Genomic DNA, 23,704 nt, shown 5'->3' with positions numbered 1-23,704 from the left:
TAGCGAGTGTTTTACCTCTGTCTTCCCATTATCTAATTCATTGATTATTCGAATCGGTCAATAGTACAAAGAAAGAAAGAAATACATTTTTAGAATTATATATATTTTTTAGTTTTATTGTTTAAAAAAACATCGCAAAAAGAAATGCACATCATGGACCCAAACTAAAAAAATATATATACTACTTAGTATTATAAATTCCCTGTGCACATGTATCACATATTGTAATAACACACAAGTTATAGCAGCTACTACCAAATTTGTCTTCGATAAATCAGATTAGGATATTTCTATTCCCTGCAGTCACAGAATTGAAATGTTCTTCGGGTTGCTAAAGTAGAAATTAACAATCTATAGTGACTATATAAAGTTGTTATGCATTTATTGTTATAAAACAAGAATAGGTATGGTGAATACGTCAAAGAGACAACAACCCCACCGGGATAAAAATGTCAGCCTAAGTTAGGCCACCCACTGGTCTTCAATGAACGTTAGTTTTTTTAAATTTGTTTTACAAAAAGAAATTACGAATTCAGCAACATTCCAACTGACCAAACTTTCAGAATATTAAATTGTGAACTAACATAAACTCGTCGCTACCTCTTTACAAGCTGAACCCAATAGCATGAAGGTTCCAACTATTTACTGGCTTCCCTAACTTCACAAATTACCTTAAAAATATAGATTAATTTCCTCTAACAGTCACTGCTCTACAACTAGACTATTTATTTTACTTACTAGAGTGCTCAATACCATAAACAAATCTGATTATAAATTTTTGTAACAAAGCTTATGAAAATGGTGGAATTAACTATTTTTGGAGTGTTAAAAAGTCGCTTGAGATGCTTGAAAAAATTACATGCCCAAGTGGGATCTTTTGAATCTGTTCAAAGTTTTGACTTTTCAACTTAATGCACTATACTTCCACATAATCTCATAAAACAAAAATTCGCGTATCTATCAAATGGTCATTTAATAAATCGGGATGTGAATATATTTGTTCGAATTCTTTTAGACTATTTTTAGTAACGAAAAACATAAAAACTAGGTTAATTGAACTTCTTTTGATGTGCTTACAGCACTCGAATTCCTGTTGTACAACATTTTCGTACGCTTTGGTGAAACCGTTTATCGTCAATTTATTGGTATTCCCAAGGGGACCAATTGTGCAGCACTTATTGCGAACTTATTTCTGTACTGTTACGAATCAAAATTTATGGATAGAATAAATAAAGACCCTTCCAAACAATATTTGGTAGAAAAATTTAATAACACTTTTAGATATTTGGATAAGTCTAAAGGATTGTACAACGATACCGATAAAGATGTTAATACACTATAATGAAATATATAATGAGCAAAATTTTCGGTCAACTAATGGCCTTCGGTGCCTTAAATAAACTGAGTGTGTATGAAAGTAAATGGTCTGTGAACGCAGCTCACTACATAATCAGGTGAATATCAGTGACGTATAAAATTTTATTAAGATCTTGAACATTGTGTTATAGACACACGTTGTGTGCTGATCTTGAACACTGAACTATAAAACTAAAAATATTTACAAACACTGTAATAAGAAACTATACAAAATAGGAAGAACTTAACGGTTTTTTTGTTAATTTCGTGTGGGTGTAAAACATAGAGTTCTTTTGTCCGAAATCCCTCCGTCTTCACTCTATGTAGATCGCTCCGGATCATGTTTTGTTTCACGATAAAGATTTTCATTTTTTTGAAATCATGAACAAAACACTTGAGAGGGAGCCTCTTATTAATAACACGTCACAACACGATCCTATTTATGGTGACCTAAGGGTGAACCTGGAAATATTTAAACCTGATGATGAAGTAACTATACAGAGTAATGAAATAAACTGGAACTAACAATAGCTTCAAATAAATCAAAACCAAATATAAAAGCCATAAAGCGGCGAAAACAAAAACGCTCTTGGTCACTTGTTATCAATAAAGCATGTCAAGAGAGTAAGTTATACTTCTGGATATGGAGGGAGAATGGTAGACCAGTTGACCCATATAATGAACACTTTAAACTCATGAAGGAAGACAAAAAGAACCTCCGTAAATTACAACGTCACCACGAGGCAAGTAAAAGGAGATCAACATATGAAAATATTATGACAGCTCATGAGGGAGATCAAACTATCTTTTACAAACTCAAAGGCGAGCAAAGATGGAAATAGGGGAACCACCTACCTCACTGTAAATGACCAAACTCTTACAACTAATGATGAGATTCGTGAGGGGTGGGCAGAATATTTCAAAGATCTAGCTACGCCAAATAGCTCCGATTGCTCAGATGATTCATACAACTCCAAGTCGAATTTGATCGTCTACCACTGGAAGATATATGTAAAAATAATAAAGATATCACACCAACATTTCTGGAATCCGAGGTGCAAGATATAATCTCCTCAATGAAAAATCGCAAGTCCCCAGATTGTATAGGAGTGATAACAGAACATTTCAAGTATGGCGGATATAAATTGCTGACGTTCTTAACTAAACTGATAAATCAAATCTTTGACAAAGGACTGATACCAGATCAGTTTCGAACTGGAACTGTGACACCCGTATTCAAGAATAAGGGGAAACCGTAATATGATCCTAATAGTTATCGCAAGGTCACAGTAGCTAGTATTGCTGGTAAACTGGTGGAGAAACTACATCTCAATTTAGTAACAAATAAGATTGTCTCTGGACAATCTAAACTCCAACGTGGTTTCACAAATGGTGTATCACCATCTAGGGCGGCATTAATAGTAACAGAGCTCAGCGCAGAGGCAAGAGATAATCGATCTCCCATATTTTTTGGATTCCTAGATGCGACCAAGGCATTCGACAAAGTCTGGCATGGATCAATGCTAAGAAAGATTTTCCTCACCGGCACTGATGGAAACGAATGGATTATGTTAAATGAATGGTATAAGAACTTGAGATCTCGAGTTAAATGGAAAAACAGTCTCTCGAAGGAATTCAAGGAGAATATTGGAGTGAGATAATGTGGAGTCTGGTCCCCTTCTGCATATAAGCTGTTCATTAATCCACTCCTTAACTTGTTGGAATCATGTGGTATTGGTAGTTACATAGGACCAATTTATTGTGGAACCCCTACAGTGGCGGATGACATTACTTTAGTCGCAAATTGTCCATATTAGTTGCAGACTATGCTATCAATACAGGAGAACTATGCAAATCTAGAACAATACTCTATCGATGAAACTAAATCAACAGTGCTATGTGTTTCCAACATTGATACCAGTAGATATTCATTCAGGTTAAATGACTGTGAACCCCCAAAATCAGATACAGCTACACATCTTGGAATAACAAGGAACTCTAAATCAAAATATGGCACAAGTGTCTCTACAGAGAGAATCAGTATTGCTAGAAAAGCTGTCTATGCATTGATGGGCGCAGGCCTTCATGGTATTAATGGACTCAATCCCTTTGTATCCGTGCACCTGATAAGAACCTACATTGTGCCTAGATTAATCTATGGGCCGGATGTCACTCGTCTGAATACAAAAAATTTAAATAATCTTGACAGTTACTATAAGAGACTACTTAAGCACATCCAGCATCTCCCAGATCGCTCTGTAGACTGAGCGTCATATGTACTACTTGTGTCCACTTCATATCCACGTCGTCAATAAACCTATACCAAGACAATGGTTTTTCTATAGAGGATTCAAGTAGTTCTTTTTCAAATTTTCCCATGAAAATGTCGGCATAAGACGGAGCCATTTTGGTACCCATAGCTGTGCCATTTATTTGCAAATATTGGTCTCCATTAAAAGGATTTTTTTTCTTTTTTAAAAGCATCGTGAGTAAAATGACTAGGCAGTCAGTAGGTGGAACTTTGACCTCCCGAGAGTCCCATACTTCTCCACAAGCCTCGATACCATCAGGGTGAAGAACGTTAGTTTAGAGAGATGTGACGTCCATAGTGACAAGAGTGGTGTTTAGTGGAAGGGGATTTAGAGCCTGCATCTTCTGTAAGTAATCAGTCGTATCTTTTATAAATGATGGAAGTTTTTCAACATGTGAGCGTAGATGAAAGTCTCGAATTCAGAAATTTTCTCTGTTGGATGGCCGTTAGCGAGACTATAGGTCTACCTGGGTTGTTGAATTTGGGGCGTAGGTAGAATCGACCAGTTCTAGGATTTTCAGGTTTGAGATATTCAAGAGTTTTAATGTCAATGTGGTTATTTTCATACATTTTGTTTAACTCAGTTTTTATTTCGTCCGCAAAGGATTGAGTGGGGTTTGTTGTTAATTTGATATAAAAACGGTCGTCTTTAAGTTGACGCTCGGTCTCATTAAGGCTACAAACCACTAATTCAGATACTCATTACTCTCTATGTCAATTTGCTCATTTTCTGGGAATTCTCAGTAGTTTACCTTAAGTTTAACCTAACCAAAACCATATATCACCTGAAACATACACATGTACTGCTATGTCACTCAAAATTTCACAAGGGGTTTACTACCTCGCAGTGAAGCACAGACACTTGGAACTCATCTACCCTAAAAATAGCCTGCGGAATCCTAAAACTTCTTTATTTAGACCATCATTATTTTTAGTGTCACCAAATTAGTTTAAGTTTGAGGCAGCATACTTTGGGCTCAAAATTATCAAAATAAAATTCCCTTTATGAAAAAAGTTCATTCATTTAAAAATACTGTCAACTCTCTTTTTTTGGCATGCTAAAGGGACTACTTTGGCGTAGGACTTTTTTGCGTATTGATGATGCGATTGGTGGTCTGTAACCTTAATATAGGCGGATTTGTCCATGATCACTACAGCGCTGCCTTGTCTGCAGGTTTTATTATGATATTGTCACTGGTCCTTTAGACCTTGAAGTGCAGCACGTTCCCCTATTGTTAAATTATCGTTATTCCCTTACACTTCTTATTAAGTCAGATTTTACATTATCAATAAATTATTCCAAAGTTAATTTTTTGCTCTTTTCAGGGACCCACTCACTTTTCTTTATAAACCGATAGTTGTTTTTCATCTTCCGAATCACTCTTATTTTGCCCCTCACTCTCTTTTGAGTCAAAGTACTCTTTGATCCTCAAACTTCTGACTAAGTTATCAAGTTCCTCGGTCAGGATGATTTCATTTACATGACCTGGAACTGGGCAGAAATTGAGACCCTTAGCTAACATACCACCCTGCCTTAAAAACAGCCACAATACCATTCGTGAGCACTGGGCCTCTATTGAGGGAAACTAAACATTATCCAAAGTCTTTCCCGAACCACCTATGATTTTTTCAGACAGCCAGACAGTTTGCGTAGTCTGCTTGTGAGGGCTGCAATATCTAAGCCCAAATTGACCCCAGTCGAGAGTCGTCCTGTGGTGACAAAAGGTGTAAATGTTGCAACCAAATGCACCACTCGTCATCATTCACCAGCACAGTCATGGGGAAACGCTACAAAATACTTTGTAACGTACACTGCAAGAGTGCTTATGTAATATATTTGCTTCACTGTCCCATCTGTGGCCTTCAATATGTTGGTGAATGTAAACAGCCTTTTCACAAGCGCTTGAACGGACACAGGAGCGACCTAACAACACTTCAGATTACCAAACCACTGCCTCGATGATTTCAACAAAATGAAAATCTTTATCGTGGAACAAAACATGATCTGAAGCTATCTACAGAGAGTGAAGAAGGAGGGATTTTCGATAAAAGAACTGACTTTTTACGCCCACACGGAATTAACAAAAAACATTAAGTTCTTCCTATTTTGTATAGTTTCTTATTACAGTGTTTGTAAATATTTTTAGTTTTATAGTTCAGTGTTCAAGATCAGCACACAACTAGTGTCTATAACATAATGTTAAAGATCTTTGTTAACTCAATAAAATTTTATACGTCACTGGTATTCACCTGATTATGTAGCGAGTTTTGTTCACAGACGACCATTTACTTTCATACACACTCAGTTTATTTGAGGCACTGAAAAAGGTCATTAGTTGACCGAAAACTTAGCTAATTATATATTTTATTGTAGTGTATTAAAATCTTTATCGGTATCGTTGTACAATCCTTTCGATTTATACAATGTTTTTTCGTTCCCTTTCCATTCTGTTTTCAGATGGTGACGTTCCCTTGTTATCATCATTTATGGTGTTTGAAAATCATGCATGGCATTTTTCGGTATTTATAACATTGATTCGCTCATGGAGTCTTTACATAAAAATTAAACACTAAGTTTAAAATTAAAGCAGTTTTGCGTAACCCGCATGGGATGAACTGGGATTGATTTTACATAATTCAGTTTTAACAAGGGACTCGGACCTTTTTGAAAGGATTTTTAGGTGCGTTCAATTGTGTAATATTTTTCCCACAGTGGTCAGATTTTAATGGGTGGTGTGATCACACCAAAGTACTCATATTTGCGCCTGTCCAAAGACAGGAATTTCTGGTCTCTGTCAGTCTTGTTTCGTTTTTGTCTTTATTTTTATGTCACTTGAGTATATAGGGGCAACTCTTCCCCTGTACCTGTGTAATGATGTTTTGGGGCAGACTGCCTTGCGGTGTAAGGGTTTCCTTGTCATTCGGTGAAGACCAAAATTATGTTTTGGGGTCAGCTGCAGCTAATATTAATTGCCCTGTGGTAGGAGGGTTTCCTCGTCGTTCATTGAAGACCAATGGTTGTTCTCATACCGGTTGGGTTTTTGTCTCTTTGATATCCACACCATATCTCGTTATATTTGTTTTGTTGACATTTACTCTTTACTAATTAAACTATTTGCATTTAGTTTTTTCATGTTTGTTTGGCTATTCATTTATTTTTATGGGGATTTCCCAGAATGTCATCCTCCATTTCAGGAGACGATTAAATGTATGGGACGAGTTAACCACTAATATTTTACCACTGACTCGTCAGTTTCGCCACCTAAGTTATCTAGGTTTACCATTTTATCTCAAAGGCCAGTCCCGAGAATTTTAAATGTATACATTGGATACATAAATGGCGGCCGAAGGGGCAAATTGACATCAATCATGGGTGTCCATCAAGGTTCTTCAGGTTAAAATGACAGTTAGCTAGTATTTAAGGGTATTCTATCTATCCAAGTAATTAGGTTATCTATAAATAGTGAATTTCTCTTCCTTTGTGTTGTTTTCTTACACGTTTGCATGTCCGGACTTGATCGTTCTTCATAATATTTGTCCATTCTAAACTGAAAAAGTGCAGACTGGAACATATGATTCTTATTAGACTCACCTGACCAGTGCTCGAAAATAAATAATTTGATTTGTACATAATGTTCCAAATAATTCTAATATTGTAATATACAATGTAAGTATCCTCATGTGACTGTGTTTTCTTTTTCGTTATCTTCATTGACTTCAATTTCAAAAGTTTAATCAGGAAATTGATTGAGAGTGTGCAGTAGGGCTCTGTATCAGATAATGATTTTAATAACAAAACATCAGACTTGCCAAGTCTCATGCATTTTACATGAGACTTGCACATACTGCATTTTCCTTTGATCTATTGTTTTTTGCCTTTGATCTTTTAAACTTTTGCCAAATCTTATGCATTTATGTCTTGAAAGCTTAGCAGCCCTGAAATATTGATAATTTCACAAAGGTGTTGGAAGAAAGCTACTCCTTTAAACCATACATAGTTGGTACAGTACATGTAAATTACAGTTACTGTGAAAAGTAATTCTTTTGAAGGAGAAGGTGCTCCAACCATACATACTTAGCCATCCTTTCTCTTCTTTTCTACAAATGCATGTCATGACTGTCATTTTATACTATAAAACCAGAAAGACACTGGAAGAAGCCATTAAATTTTGTAAATAAAAAATACCTGTACATGTAGTTATATTCAGTTGATTGTCTGAATTTTCAATTATTTCAAACATAAATAATCCATTATTTTAATAGAATGCTTAATTATAAGTAAACTGAATGTTGTAAATGACAAATCATGTACAATTTTTCAAGTCACCACCAAGGTTTATTTTTATTATAGAGCTCTGGTTAAGGGATGCTCCGATTTTGGAATTTTCTTTGGTTCTTTGGTTGTAAACATATTCATCTGTCTTAACAACACAACACCCTTTCTCAAACTTTTTTCTCATTGAAATAGATGAAACTATTGTCTGCTTGACCAAAGGTTAGCAGCCAAATTAAAAGCATTATTATAATTTTTACAATAAAGTAAGGAAAAATATCAAGCACTAGTCAGGCCAGTCTATTACTTATTTTAGAACTTCATACAGCATTTATGGATAAGATTTCAGGTGCAATGTACTGTACAAAATGTACGACTGTACCCTTAATCATACCCCAATAATATTTTGTTGATTTTTTCATTTTTACTTATTACAAAATGTACCAGCTGAAACTTTATACAGATTAGTTTACAAAATTACGTGATGGCTAAGCTACAATCTGATTTTTTCAGAGGGGAACTGAGATGTGATGGTGCATGCCCCTTGTTTTTTTGTTAGTCAGCGCACCCCTCTATCCTTGAATTCCTGTGTCTGCCCCTGCAGTAATTGATGTTAGGACATTGTGGAATTCAAAATTTGACATTTTCTTCTTTAAAACAACTTCAAATCTATCCAAACTATGCACAAAACTTTCAAGTTAAGTTTAAAACTGAATGCTTTCAGGAAAAGTTACAGTAAATTCATAAAGGAAAGTGAGAAATTGACAATCGTTAGTTTGGTACAGTAATTTCATGTAACATTTTGTACATTTGAAAACAGAAAATCAGTAACAAGAAATATTAGAAATCATGATTTATTATTTGTTTAAATAGGGACGGGAACTATGAATAATATGAAAGGACAACTTGGGCTCCGGAGCAGTGGTAAGGAATGTTTTCAGCTTTAAGTAAATATTGTGTTGATAAAATGTGAATGTGTTGAAAGTAGACACCCCATATCCAACACCATTTTTACTGGAATTCACTGTGTCGGTTGCTGGAAGATGTTTTCTTTCAATAATAATCTAATCAAGAGCCATAGATGCTTTTACATTGCTACGTAATCCAAATCCTGAATATACAGACAACCTGTCTATTTTTTTGTCCCTTTAAATCTGCTGATTTATGTATTTTGAACCTGGGTGAAAGGAAGTGATGTCGACATTGGACAAATTCTATGCTTAAATGGGTTAGGATTTGACAGTTACAGTAATTTTCATCATAACTTGATATTTTGTCTTCTAATTGTAGCTCTGGCTCCAACATCAAGTAAAATAACCACTCAATACCTGGTTCTGGATCATATGAACAATCACTACAGAAAAGTTGTTGGAGCTAAGTGTAAGTTTGTATGTAGAAAATTTAATTAAATCAGATTTTGTTTTCTTTTTGTAGTGGAATTACAGCTGGAATTTTTTTTGTCACAATTAATATTAGACAAATTTAAGAATGATGTAATGGTAAGTGAACTGTACATTGTTTATTATTGTTACTGTAACTTAAAATATTTGATTATCAGTAATGAAAATACATAGAGGAATTACTGATAACTTACATGTATATAGATTTCATTTTGGAATAAATGAAAATAAAGAAAATATTTTGATATTTTGAGTTGGAAGAATGTTTAGATACATGTTTTTACCAGAGAATTTTCAATTTCAACAGAGGGGTCAGGTTCAAAGTTGAAAGACTGCTTTCTGTCCCAAAAGCCATAAGATCGATCACATTTTCATTATAATAAAGCAAGAAATTCCTCTAATAGAATGTTCAAATGTTACTGGTAGAACATGTTGGAAATCTATTTCATTTATTTCCAGCTGCTATCGATAATAAGCCACCAAAAGCCCTCAAGTGCAGCCAAAAAGGTGAGAAGGTGTACAAGATTAGAAAGTGTGAAGCTTGTCATCTCACTCAGTAATAATTATGTGTTGAAAGAAAAAATATTCTGTAATTAGTTTTCTTGCAATATTTAAATAAATGCAGTGTTCTAGGATTCCTATTTCCAGTTACCCGGGGCAAGTGAAATTTGAGTCAGGGAAAGTTAGGTACTTAGTTACACTTGCCTGTGGCAAGTTGAAAACTTCATATGCTGTAAGGATTTTTTTTAACTAGGAAAGCAGTCATTGACTGTGGGAAAGTTGATTTTATATGAATTTTTCCCAAGGAAAACGCAATTTCTAAAAAATCCTAAACACTGCAATGGAGAATAACTTGATCTTCTTTGTATTACTGTGTAATAATTAGATGAATTATTTGAAGGAGTGAATAACCAAAATGTGGTCATGAGTTCTGAAGAATGCTAAGATTTAGCAAGTGTGTGGAATTAATTTCATGCATAAGTTAAATCTTCAAGTGTTCTTGTTGCTATACATTATATTTTGCTTATTCACAATAACCAAAACATAATCCAATTTATTAAAGATTAAAGCTTTTCATTTATCAGAATTTCGAGAAATTGTGTTTTAAAGTAAATGGCTGATGAATTTAAAGCATTGAAATATTTAAAGAGAATAATTATTTTAACCATAGTCCGTGATAGAAAGACTAGAGATTATGTCAAGAAGACAGGAAGTAGACCACCATCAAGAGTCATCATATCCAGGCCCACTTCACAGATGCAATATTATCAAGATGATTATGATGATGAAAATGAATGGGTAGGTATTTGAACTCTCAAACATCTTTGGTGTTATGATTTATCCACCAAGGTGAAGAAACTTAGAATATTTTTGTTTTGTGCATCTACATTTGTGAAACACAGGTGTATTTAAGGATTTTTGAATCCTATAAGGCTCAATAGTTTGTCTGCTACCTGTGTGATGAAATCTAATTAAATCAATGGTCCTAAATTATATGGTTTCCAAATATGATTTTAGGCTATGCTTATGATGGACAGACCTCAATGTGTCCCCTGAAACTGTTTTGTTGAAACACACTTCACTTACTTGTTGTGGATGGCCTGTTAAATCTTTGTTTACAGTGCACCATCATTTTTGCTATTCGGTGAGAATAATGTGTGAGACTTTCTTCCGGGAAAGCTCAATACATTTCATATTTTTTAACCATTAATAGTTTTAGTCTTACATTCTACATACATGTATATAGGAGTTCACTGATGTTCCCACAATATTACTTATATGAACTGAGTGTCAGCAGTGTCCTATATATGAAGAATGTAAGACCAAAACTATGAATGGCTATAAATATTCTGACGGAAGTGAAGAAATTTATGAACACGGAAGTAGACCATTGCACGAGGGCTGAGGTGCTGTTTTGTCTAAAAACAACATTGAGCTCCGTCTATCATAGGCATAGCATAAAATCACATTGTTTATATGTGTGTATAAATGAAAGAAATTGAACTTGGATTTTTTTTTTCAATTCCCAACATTACAAAATTGAGTAAAATTTCATAGTACCAATTATAATAAATTAATTTTTGCATAGATTATTGGATCTGTTTCAATTTCAAAGAGTACCAGTATGCCTTAATGATTTTTAATTAAATTTATGATGACATTAGGGATATTATCTTTTGCCATTTAATGGCTTTTCATTTTTTAAAAGTCCTGATTTTAGTATAACCACTTTAAATTCTACAGTATACTTTCTTGTGATTTCGTCATTTACCAGTTTCCTTTTTCTCCTTGTAAACCCATTTCTTTGATAAATGCTGTACCTTTGTTAAAGGGAGAATATGATCCAGATGACGAGGAAGAACAACTGGTTCAAAACATTCTCAGAACATCTCTACGACCCAAAAGTAGCAGTGTCAATGCTACACATGGGTCAGAAACTCAGCCAACTGACAGGGAATACCAGTACCAGTATGAAGACCATGCTCATCAGCCAAGGGCATTTTCTGCAAGTTCAAAATGGCTGAAAACAAAAAACATGACAGCTGTAAGAACAATTGCACAGCCTACATCAGCCAGAGGGGATAAAACTTACAATGGGGATCTGTTACAGAAAAGATCACATGCATTTACGGAAGAGAAACCATTCACCCCAAGAACACTTAAAACTAAAAATAGAACTTCACGGTTGAGTGATTATAAATACTACACTCCTCCTCCACAGAAAAGGTCAGGCCAAAAACATGAAGATGAACAGGAAACTAAGAAAGAAGGTCCAACTCCTAAACCAAGGCCACGTCAAAGTGCAAAATCACCTCAAAGAATCCCAGTAGATGCCTCCATGACTGATACCTTGATGTTTGAAAGCCTACAGAGCAGAGATTTCTCACGATTTGAAGACAAAGAACCAGTGGTCCCTAGCTTAAATATTTCACAGGACATGGATCATAGGAGTTGGCTTGAAGAACAACAGACTCGTAGTAAGATAAGAGAAAAGAGTGGTACACTGAAGTCTACCATGAGTAGGATAAAGGAAGATGAAATGATGGGAAGTACTGACATGGGTCAGACCAGAGGCTTGTCAACATTAGACAAAACTAGCACTAGGTACTTATAATGTGTTTATGAAATTGGAATGACAATTGGGCTTAATTTTTGCCATTCAGAAAAGTAGGAATCAAAATTGCTGATTAATTACCATCTTAGAAAGTGTTTACTATTTTGTATTTAGGTTGTATGCTGATGCATTTATTATGTTTCACCTTATCCATTCTTTTTCTTTTGTGCTTTTCAGTTGTGTGTTATATTCACCAATGGGTGAATTCTTGATATTTTTGATAATAACCATATCAGAGTGTCTGTACATATAAATTATTTTACAAAGTATTCCATACCAAATTAGATACTACCACTTCACTTTACTTTTCATGTGACTTGCTATCATAATTAAGTATATGATAGTGGTGCATTGTTTGTACCAAGGCTTTAGTTCATGTATACAACCAGGATAAATCAATAGAGTTTTTTATGTGGATAGTTGAAATTAAAAAACATGTGAATCTTAATTACATAAAAAAATTACCCTTAATTATGTGAGGTCAAATTTAAAAGTGTAGTTCAAAGTACTGTTTGAAGCTAAAAATGATGATTTTTAATATATACATCTATTTATTTGTTTTTTTTCCCCAGGAATTATGGAAGTACATCAGGGAGCAACAGACTACAGAAAGAGTAAGGACATTTTAATGTTGTGTCTGTCATCCTTCTTTACTAATTGTAAACTGCTGTAAATGGAAGATTCAAAATTTAATGGGTTAACTTAGGATTGTACTTTTTTGTCTGGGAAGGACTGAAAAAGGAGAAGGACTTAAAAGTATTATATAACAAAGAAAATTTCTAAGCAATCTGCTAACATGTTTGCATAGATATATACAATCTTGGTTGCCTTGATTACTCATTCACAGGTGAAAATATTCAAAATTTTGTTTGTTCTTAAGCGATTTCTTAAAAAAATTATAAGTCATGTTTCTGATTTTTAGAATTAAACATTTCATTGTAAATTTATGGCTGTAGTTTTGCAAAGTGCAAAAGTACCTTAAAAATTATTATTCAATGCATGACAATATACATGAAATAAGAGTTGTTCTGGGAAACAGTATCCCCAAAAAAAAAAGAATGGCACTATTTGAACAGCTCACTACCTATAAAAAATTCTTAATTTAACATTTTTTTTGTCCTTTTACCATACTTCCCTTTTAAATAAAATAGAAGAACCAACCCTGGGGGACATGGTATTTTCTGAAACAGCTCAGCATTTTTTCTTGAGTGAATCATTCATTTTTTTTTTGGAGTTGATGTTTTTTTTATTTTTTCACACTTTAATTATAAGTTGTGTACTATAGTCACTCAAAATTGTTGTACATTGAATCAGTTTACAGCAGGTTCTCATTCAGTCTGTGCACATCCTTTTTACCGTCTGCTCAGCATTTTTTGAGAATTTCTTCCTTTCTTAAGTACTAATTCTCATAAGTCGTGCTTTGTAAAAAATAAGACATATCGACAGTTTGTTAATAACCTAAACATATAGCTTATAAAGAGCTAACTTTCTTGGTTATTTTTCGATTTACTTATTATGTGGAAGATTAAAGAGTAAAAAATAAATCGTTCTCAGTGCCACTGCAGACATTATGCAACCTGATTGAAATTAAATCTTCAATGCTGCTTCCATTTTGACATCAATGTCCTCTCAGGGAATATTAACATCCCAATGGATGTTGCATTATGGGTAGGAGTGAGTACGTTCAAACTTGTCTGAAGTGACCTTCTAAGGGAGAGAATAAATCATGGTCACATAAGACAGGTTGTCTTTATATACAGGTCAATTTTAATAATAACATCACTAAATAATTTAATTTCAGAAGCAACATGGTTTCTGATTGGATTCTGATTAGACCAAATTTTGTAATGAACATGACGTCATCAAACTTTTATAATGGTATACCCATTGAATTTTGATACTTAAATTAAATTATAAGGAATGACTGTTGTATTTTTTCAATCTATTTGAAATAACCTCAATAGTGCACACCTGAAAATAATTTGCTAAGCAGGTTATTTAGTGTGCACCACGTGATTGAGGTTATTTCTTCATAGACCGAAAAAATATAACAGTAATTCCTTAAATAGTCATATTATAATTATAGTCTTTTAAAAGGCTGTCCATGTAAAATTCATGCAGATCCTATGATATGGTTGGCACAGGGTAAATTTTTATCCCACTGAATTTTTTGTTCCAACACAATGTTTATATCATATGTATGTCAAATAGTGAAAAAGATTTTTTTGAGAGTGACAATGAATGGTTCAGAAAACGATTTTAAAGCTTCCTAACAAAGCAACCAAACTGTGAACAAAATTGATGAGTTATCTCCCTTCTCAATGAATTTCAATGCTTTCTTTGTAATTTTTTTCTCTTTAACCATTGCAGTTAGTCAAAAACCAACATTTGACTTTGAGAAAGGATGCATTTGTGGCATGAAATGGATATTTATTTTTAACCAAAAATTGTCATGTGCAACCCACTGGCTGGTTTTTGCATGGACAGCCTCTTAAGACTGCATGTATTCACTTATTGACTGTCTCTAATACATGTTTGACTACTTAATAAACGGTAAACCACATGTTATATGATAATCCTGAAGATCATTGAATCAGGATATCATCTGAAGAAAATACAAAATCTGCAGGTTTACCTCAGATGCGACTGCCAATGGAATGTTCATTTATCTTTCTATAATGGACTTGATAAGGAGGTGGCAATGAATTGACAATTAAGGGGTGAGGCAGCATTGAAATTAATTTGAATTAGATTGAGACAACAGGTTAAATTGGTGAAAGTTTTCTGTGCACTGCCTATCTTCTGTGTTTTTAGATTATTTCTAGTTTATAATATTATTGTTTTGTTCATATCCTTCTCAATTACACTTCTAGCTTTGCTTGAATAATGAATGGTGATTTGTGCTAGATCATCTTGAATGTATAATATTCATTTTTTTCTTGGTATGAACAGTGAATTTTATAATGAAACTGTTTCAGTCTGTTGTATTAAGAGATTTACAATAACATGTATAAGCAGTTTGATAATACATTATACAGGGGTAGAAATAAGAAAATTTGTCCAACTGGTCGAGCAGGCAAGTTTTGCCGAAATTGAACTGGCCTAGAATTAATTAGACTTGCTCTTATGGTATGTTAAACAGATAAAAACATCCATATCATTAGGTGGTCCATTGGGCAAGCTCTGTTAGACTTTGACTTACATGTCATGAAATTTGTATACTGCAGACAAGTGGGAGAGTGCTTATCAGGGTTCAAATTAGCAGTGGTTCAAGGTCAAGGACACTCAATTTTTGACCTAGGACCTTTGAAATTTCATTTACTCTGGTCTGGGAACTTCACTTTTATTCACTGATACTTTTTGAGTTTACTCAAGTTGACCAATGATTTGAAACTTGAACAAGTCAAGGACCTTCTGTTCTTGGAAGTAAATTTGAATTCATTGATTATTTCAACCCCTGTTGTATTTTTATCTGTCTAAGCTGTGTTTAAATTTGATTTTATATAAAAATCTTAAGTGAATAGTGAGCAACACAGATTTTTGGTGTTTTATTTACTTATTCTACACAATAATAGATTTTAATAGACCATAAAAAAGATATTTATATATGAAAATAACGTGTTTTTGTTATAAAATTTAAGAGCAAAGTAAACTAACATGTTATCTGTTAAAGAATGGAAAGAAGCTTTTGGTTTCAAATCTTTTTTTTATTTTAAAATACAGCAAGTTTAAGTGTTTGCACTCTCTCTTTCAAGATTTGAACAAAAATATTTCTTTTGACCACTGCATGAATATCTTGTAGGAAATTTGATATTACTAAAAGCCCTCGTGTAAAACATGCGTAAGTGCAGCATGACAGTTACTATTTGGCTTGTTGTTATAATTTTGATTTATTTTGTTGTTTTTTATTTTATTGTTCAATGGTAGTTGTGAACTATTTTGCATTTCTGTGCATGGTTGTATGTATGGTAGTCAATATCACGAAGTTGGCTTTCATGAATTTATTATAGGTGAAATTTGAAATTCTAATCTTTGCAGAGCTGGCTTAAATTTTAGATTTGACACTTGAATGCAGGAAAAATAGTTAAGATTAAAATTTAGGTCTTGTTCAGTTTCTGCTTAGGTGTTCAGCTTCCCTCTCAAAATTTTCAAAAAGGGGAGATAATTTTCTAAATGTGGGAGATTTGCCAAGTATTGTTTTTCAAAATATTTTATTTATCGACACTTTAACCCAAAACTTAAGTTGGATTAAATATTGAATTTGGCTTTTAATGCATATCACAATATTGATAGTTATTGTCTTAATCAGAAGTTCCAAATAATTTTTTTGGACAAGAATTGTAGTAATTCATACAGTGTAATAACGATTTTAATCTGAAAAGTTGACATAAGCAGTAGAATGTTGAATTTGTTTTTAAATATCAGGAGAGTTTACATCTACCGTTTTGATGATTTTCAAACCCAGTTTATAAGTTATACTGTAAAAAGTTTGTTAATAGTTAAGGTTGGTCTGAAGAAGCAATTTGCTCAGTTATTATGTGAAATAATAGCAATATTTAAAGATTCATTCATTATTTTAAGTGTAAGTGCTAGGAAAAGTTGTTGATTTTTATTCAATTTTTATTGCTATTCACACTCAAGTGTACAAAAGTTAAATACCGTAATCACATGAATTCGGTTATGAAAATGGAACTTGAAAAGAATTTCTTGACGGAAAATTTGTATTTTTGAAACATGGAAAAAAGGCATTGTTGCTTGAAAGTATTTGTTTGTATTTAGTTTGTTGTCAACTTTGCATGTCTTTAATAAAAGTTGTTTCTCTGAAGTTCTTTCTGATTTCTTGTTGCACAAATCTTCATTGCAAGTGGAACATAAAATAAAAATAAAATTTCCTTATAAACAGCTGTTTTTACTATTTCACCAGTGAAAATAGTACTGCAAGCTTTTTTCTTGTAAATTCACTGATAATAGTATTGTAGATTTAGGTTTATGAACATTTTAATAGTGACATTAGGATGCAATTATTTTTTTTTAAATGATATCACCTTGTATTTTACAACAAAAAATTGTTACTATGCAATGAATGAAATTTATAATCTGAAGACTTTGATTTGACCATTAGTAATTTCAATGAACAAGTTTTCCTTTCATTACTTTTTTCTAGGATCTTTAAAACACAGTCACCATTACTTGTTGTCTGTTGTTATTCAAGTTCTTCGACTTCTTACAAAAATATCTAATGAACAAGAATTTTGTTTGTTTTTGTTATTTTTTTTAAACCAAAGATCATATTGGCATTTTTTCAAGGTTTAACAAAAACAATGTTCACCTTTTCTAAACAAACAACAAAATTACTACAAATGGAAAAAAATACATTTAAAAAGTGTCAGAAGTAGGAGTTTAGAAGGGACAAAGTCAGAACAATTAGAAAAATAGAGCCAAGAATTTGAAGTTGTTTGAGAAGAGGGTCACTCTTTTTTTGCTATTTTTCTTAGTAGGCTCAGTCAGTTCTTCTGAGGGGTTAATACAGCACTTTTCTGTTAAAATTCTAACAGTGTTCAACCAATTTTTTATTGCATTTACCCCAGGGAAGTACTCACTAAGCCTGTTCTGAAATTAGCATGAAAGGGTCTGTTGTCAGAATTTGTATGATAAAAAATTACATTTCAAATATTAAACAGAACTCTTGCTGCACTGACAAGGTAATGTAAAACCCTTTTGCAGTTCAAACTGGATACTAATGTCATTTTGCTCCGCTTGATATATTTTCATATGTATCTTATATCACATGTATGTATAAGGCAACTTTTGTACAATAGGCAATCTTACCTTGCCCAAAGGAAGTTGGAAAGGTAAGATATTGGGTAGAATTGGTTTGGCTTCATGTATCACTGTGTGTTGAAATTGCATTTTTAACTAAGTTTATACCAGCGAATTTATTCACATGCTTGTATACAGATTAAGTTTGCTTTTAATGAAAACTGGTCTAAAATGTATCAGTAAATATGAGTAAAGTTTGACATTAGAAGTAACATTAAAGTTTGGAATAAGCATTATATTTTATTATAGAAAATTTTTAGAAAATCTTTTTATTTTGCCTACCAAATAAGCTTTTATGTTGGTAAATTCATTTCAAATGAATAAGTCAAATCACTTCTCCATAAAAGGTAGAAATCAAAATGTAGCATATTAGAATGCAGCTATAGAGCATGATAGAATATTTGTATTCTTATGAATGCTGGTCCCATATAATCTTTAAAGATCAATTCATATACCAGTACAAGTACTTCAATAATTGTCAGCTAAGTTCCCTAAATGAAGTTTAAAAAGACTATTATTTTTTTATCAATTAAAACTATGAGTACTAGTCCTTACAATCTTCTCTGGAAATCATATAATTTTGTTTACATTAGTATATATTTTTTTTAAATGTATTATTTATTAATGAAACACTTTGAGTTATGATTTTTGGTTTGTTTTGTCACCATGCTGTCATCAAATGATTTCAAACTCTTTGAAACTTAGTATTTGTTGAATGTGATGAATGTTTTGGGTAGAACGTGTATACTTTATGGACAAATTAGTAGTTTTTATTTATTTTTTTTTTCAAAACCTAGTTAACTTCCCTATAAACTTGTTTGTTGTTGAAATTTTGTAGAGCAATAAAAATTTGTTTTTTTTTTTTTAAATATGTTCAATTCTCTTACTACATATCATTTTTTTTATTCTGATGAATTGAAATTTTTCAAAATGACACACCTGGATCTTGAAGCACTCAATTTGGTTTTGAAATACACAAAACACATTAAAAGTTATATTTTTATCACTGGCTGCATGATGAGTGTATGTTGTATTGAGAGCATGTTTTGTGATGTTCACATTTGGTTTTATGGCTTGTTATACTTAGAATAAATTATTGCATAATACAATATCAGTAATACATTTAGCATGACTCTTAAGTATGATGAAATCTGAATTTGATTTTGTTTAAAATTGCCTGTAAAAACTAGTTTCTTAAGTCCTATAACCTTAAAATGTGAAGTTGCTTGCTAGACTGATTTAGATTTTACTTAAATTGAAATTAGATCAAGTGCATTTTGTGGAATAATTTACCTGTAGTTCAATTTAGAACCTTTTCTTTATAAACTTTCGTAATTTGCTTATTTATTTTTCCAGTAAGCACAAGTAGTTTTTTTCTAAAAAAATCAAATTAATAGACATGTTTTGAATCAAATATTGCCTTGAGTTTCTTCATGCATGTCCAGTGTTAAAAGTTAGATAGTTTTCGAAGTAGTACATCATGATTTTAAATGGTCATTTTATAACAGTTTAAGATATTGGTAGCATTAATTATTGATCTGTTAGTGTTTATGAAACAAAACATATTGTAGGGAGGAAGAATTAAAGTATATGGAGTTTATGAAGGATGTTACAGATGATGTTCTGACTAGGGGAGTCTTTACCAACAGGTTAGTTTTAGTGACAGTCTCGATTGGTACGGAAGGGGTAATGAACACATATGTTTGAACTTGTTTTAATTAATTATTGAGTCAGTTATCCTGTTTTTTTTTTATTTTTTTACTCTTACCAACAAAAATTATTGGTACTGCGCCAACCTTCTGTGCAGGACCAGCTGCTACACCCTGAGTGATTCCTGAGGAAATTATTATAGACCTGTAATTCTCGTGTTGATTTAAGGCTTGTTTTATTCTACCCTATCTATTTTTAGGAGAACAATTAAAACTACTTAATTCTTACAATTCAATTGGGAAACTTAGAGTTTAGGGGAGAGACTTACCCTATGGAAAGTTAACTCTTAGATTGAGAGGGGTTGGAAAACTTTTCAAGCAAATGTGATTCCAAAATTAAACTATTATTTATTTATTATTTATTTCCTAACAAATTGAAGTCTAGGTGGTTATACCCCTACTCATTAGAGTGGAAGTTATATTGCAATCACCTTGTCCATCCATCTGTCCATCAGTAACACTTTTCTATAACAGATTTCTCAGCTTTTGTTTGAGGAAATGCTTGGATATCGGTCTGTTGCATGATTAGTTGTACTGTGTCTCCCCTTTCTGACCCTCCCTCATCTACTTCATGTTTATGATACAACTTAGTAATTTTTTATGCTATGCATTATGGAAACTTTTGTGACAGATTTCTCAGCTTCTATTTGAGGGAATGGTTAGATAATTTGACTATTTCTTTGCCATGATGAGTTGTACCCTATCTCCCCTTTCATAGTTCATCACATTTCTACTTCCTGTTTACTGTAGATGGTTGTGTGGGTGTATTCTTACTATGACAAATGCAACATCTTGTTTGATACATAAATGATATGCTTATGTGTATTGAAATTTTTGAATTTTGGCCAAATTTTAAATTACTCCACATCAACCCTTACAAAAATAGGGGGTGCATAGGAGGATTTTATTTTTTATTTTTGTTTCTTACTAGATATTGTGCTAGCCTATTTTTAGCTGTTTGAAGTATAGATATGTTCTTAGTCCATAGCCACAACAGTTTCAGAGAAGAAACATTGTTTTAGTCATCAACAAATGAAAGATTTGTGTGTTATTGTACCTCAGTACTAGACAGTGGCATAAAAAAAATCCTGATTTTGAAATTCCTGCCCCAATTTTTTAGGGGCCTCAGGGGATGAAAATCTACCAATTTATTTCATTTCATTTGAAATTGAATTCCAGAGGTTCTACCAAGCTTTACCAAAAGGGGATTTTTTAGTTGTGCAGATCCAAATTTGTTACAGTAAATATTTTACATCTATCATTAAAGCTAGAATACCATTGTATATGAATATGTTTTGTACGTTTCTTATTCCTAACTATTGTTGTTTATTTATAGGGTATTGAAGCAGGTGTTTGAAAGCCATATTAGGAAGAGAAAAGGTGAACTAGATGAGGTTAGTATCTGTATCTGAACACTCTTTTTATTATAGGGTGTTAGAGACATCTAAGGTATTTTATTTTAGTTGAAACTTTTCGTTACCTTTCTGTTTTTTTGCTTTGTTGTTTTGTTATAACCATGAATAATACTCCAACATAGATCTGTATGTTGGAGTCTTCCTCTGGAAGCTTGATATCTACAATACTACAGTATACAGAGATGTCTGTGTTTTTTTTTACTTGAACTGTCTTTAAGTTTATATAATAATGTACATTGTACATTTTTGTACCTAAACTGTAAAATTGAAATCTTGAATTTTGTTTTACCCGAATTTTAGATCTGACTTTTAAGTTCATCTTTTACTTTGAAGGGGCATTAAGATTGAATATGATATAATATATTGAAGAGAATTTCATTTAAATTTTTTCAGAAAAAGATGAGGTCAATGTTGGGTAAAGTACGTTCAGACCTTGGTATTCCAGATGAAGGTGAAGGAACCTTAGAGTCCACAATGGGAGAAACAGTGTCTACTTCTTCTTTTAAACTCCGTCCAACATTAGCAAGGTTTGAACAAAGCAAGGTATCTGACGTTACATTTGATTCAACAGTGGATTCTCAGAACACTTACAAATTTAAAGACTCTTCTTCTGCAGATATGTTCAGCACCATCCATTCAGAGAATGAAGATTTGTCTGGCACCCAAGCACTGAGAGATTACCAGATGAACATTACAAGGAAAGAGGAACTGAGTGAAGGTGAAGTAACTCCTGATGAATCTGAGAAAGTTTCTCAAAAAGAGTCAATAGGTGGAGCTAAAGTGATCCAAGTTTCCTCAAAGGATGATGACAATGCCTCTGTTCATTCAAGGGCTTCGAAAGCAAGATCTGTTGGTAAAGCATCAGTACAGTCACATGGATCAAAAGCAATGTCTGCTGGGAAGGGAGTAACTTCTCCAAAACACAGTTCTAGGGCTGCAAGTGTTAAGGATGATGACACTTTCACAGAAAAATCTCAGGCTCGTACAGAACACAGTGATGATGGTGAATATGAAGATGAATTTGACTCGGACAGTGATGGGGAATTTTAAATCAAAAACTGTTCAATGTTTTCTAAGATGACTTGATAAATTTACTTGTAGGATAGTTGTTTTACTCAGAAAAACCTTGCTTTGCAGAAAACGTTGTTCATATGCATTTTATTTTCAAAAAAAAGCTCTCTAATAACCCTTTTCAATTTATTTTTACATTAGAGCCTTATTTATATAGAACACTGTCATTATTATTTTTGATGGATATATTACCATTATACGCTATAGTGTTACTTCATATGAATGATAGTGTTCTGTGCACATTATTGGATTATGGGTTGCTTCTAGATATCTGTACTCATGAATACTTATCCAAAAGAGATTGTACAATAATCAACATACCACTTGGAAACAAGCTGCTCCTTACATATATTGAATTTTCATTTTCATTCTTTACTGTCAGTGCTATATGTTTTATTGGGTAATTCTAATTCAGGCATCAGTAAAGACTTTCTATAGATGAATGAATAGCGGTATTATGGGTTAATATACCATGAACATAATTATTTTCGTAGTTGCTAATTTTTGTGAATTATGTCAAATGAGTATGTTAATGGGTTAATTTTGCTGTTTTTGAAGTATAATTGATGTTCCATTGTATGAGAAATTTTGCCAGTACCGTAATAGGTTCGTTAAAAAATATCTTATCTACCACATATATTGCCAAAATAAATACTGTGAAAATTGCTATGGTTACTGTAATTATGTCCTAATAAGGTTTGTTGGAAAACTTTTAAACTATGAGTTCAATATTTCTTAAAAGTGTTAATAGGGTTTTTGATTATTGTCTCAAATTTTCATACCAACATTTCTACATGCATGATCATTAATATGTCATTTTTATTTTATGTACAAACTTCACCAGTCATTGAATATTCTAATCATTTGTGTATCCGTCCTCTTATATTTAGGATCAGATTTATGTGATTTGGGTCTATTTTATGAAAACTATTTTTACATTAAAGCACACATATTTTTATGTTGAATAAAATTAGCTATTGGATTTAATTTTTGTTTACTAATTTAACCCATTTAAGCCTAGGTTTTTGTCTGTATTTTTCCTCGCTGGATGCATGGACTATTTCATCTACCATACATTGCATATATTTTACCACAGATGTAGACCAATTCTGATCTATCTGTGGTCAGTAACACTTAGGTCTAAAAAAACACTAAAGGCAAAATGAAGTATTCAATAGAAATGCAACATACAGGAAGAGAAAAAATGTTGGATTACTGAATTCATAAAACACTA

General features: G+C 32.6%; 1 protein-coding gene across 7 annotated transcripts; it reads left to right on the top strand.

Annotated features, from left to right (window-relative positions):
• The first annotated feature begins 6,930 nt into the window (after positions 1–6,930).
• On the top strand, positions 6,931–23,457 carry LOC148624941 (spermatogenesis-associated protein 7-like). 7 transcript variants are annotated; one of them, XM_088568077.1, is made up of 11 exons: positions 6,931–7,061; positions 8,814–8,864; positions 9,231–9,320; positions 9,800–9,847; positions 10,512–10,639; positions 11,673–12,445; positions 13,028–13,069; positions 18,275–18,307; positions 19,847–19,924; positions 21,321–21,378; positions 21,793–23,457. In XM_088568077.1, exons 1-11 carry the CDS (start codon positions 7,037–7,039, stop codon positions 22,447–22,449), a joined length of 1,983 nt encoding a protein of 660 aa, XP_088424203.1. In that variant the 5' UTR covers positions 6,931–7,036; the 3' UTR covers positions 22,450–23,457. The 7 variants fall into 7 exon arrangements, with proteins under 7 accessions (XP_088424203.1, XP_088424204.1, XP_088424202.1 ...); XM_088568078.1 differs by lacking the exon at positions 18,275–18,307 and adding an exon at positions 18,137–18,157; XM_088568076.1 differs by lacking the exon at positions 18,275–18,307 and adding an exon at positions 16,258–16,296.
• Positions 23,458–23,704: the final 247 nt, after the last annotated feature.

The sequence above is a fragment of the Perna viridis genome, chromosome 2 (genome assembly GCF_037379345.1).
Source record: "Perna viridis isolate PV_CMFRI_1.1 ecotype Kerala chromosome 2, ASM3737934v1, whole genome shotgun sequence".
Taxonomy (NCBI): Eukaryota; Metazoa; Mollusca; class Bivalvia; order Mytilida; family Mytilidae; genus Perna; species Perna viridis.
This window is presented reverse-complemented; position numbering and strand designations above follow the sequence as displayed.

Bases quoted from the DNA above. Each gene is read 5' to 3' on its own strand.
- LOC148624941 (XM_088568076.1), top strand. From the start codon at position 7,037: ATGGGTGTCCATCAAGGTTCTTCAG. The intron at 10,640-11,672 runs GTAGGTATTTGA...CCTTTGTTAAAG, and splicing joins ATGATGATGAAAATGAATGG to GGAGAATATGATCCAGATGA. The intron at 19,925-21,320 runs GTTAGTTTTAGT...GTTTATTTATAG, and splicing joins AGGGGAGTCTTTACCAACAG to GGTATTGAAGCAGGTGTTTG.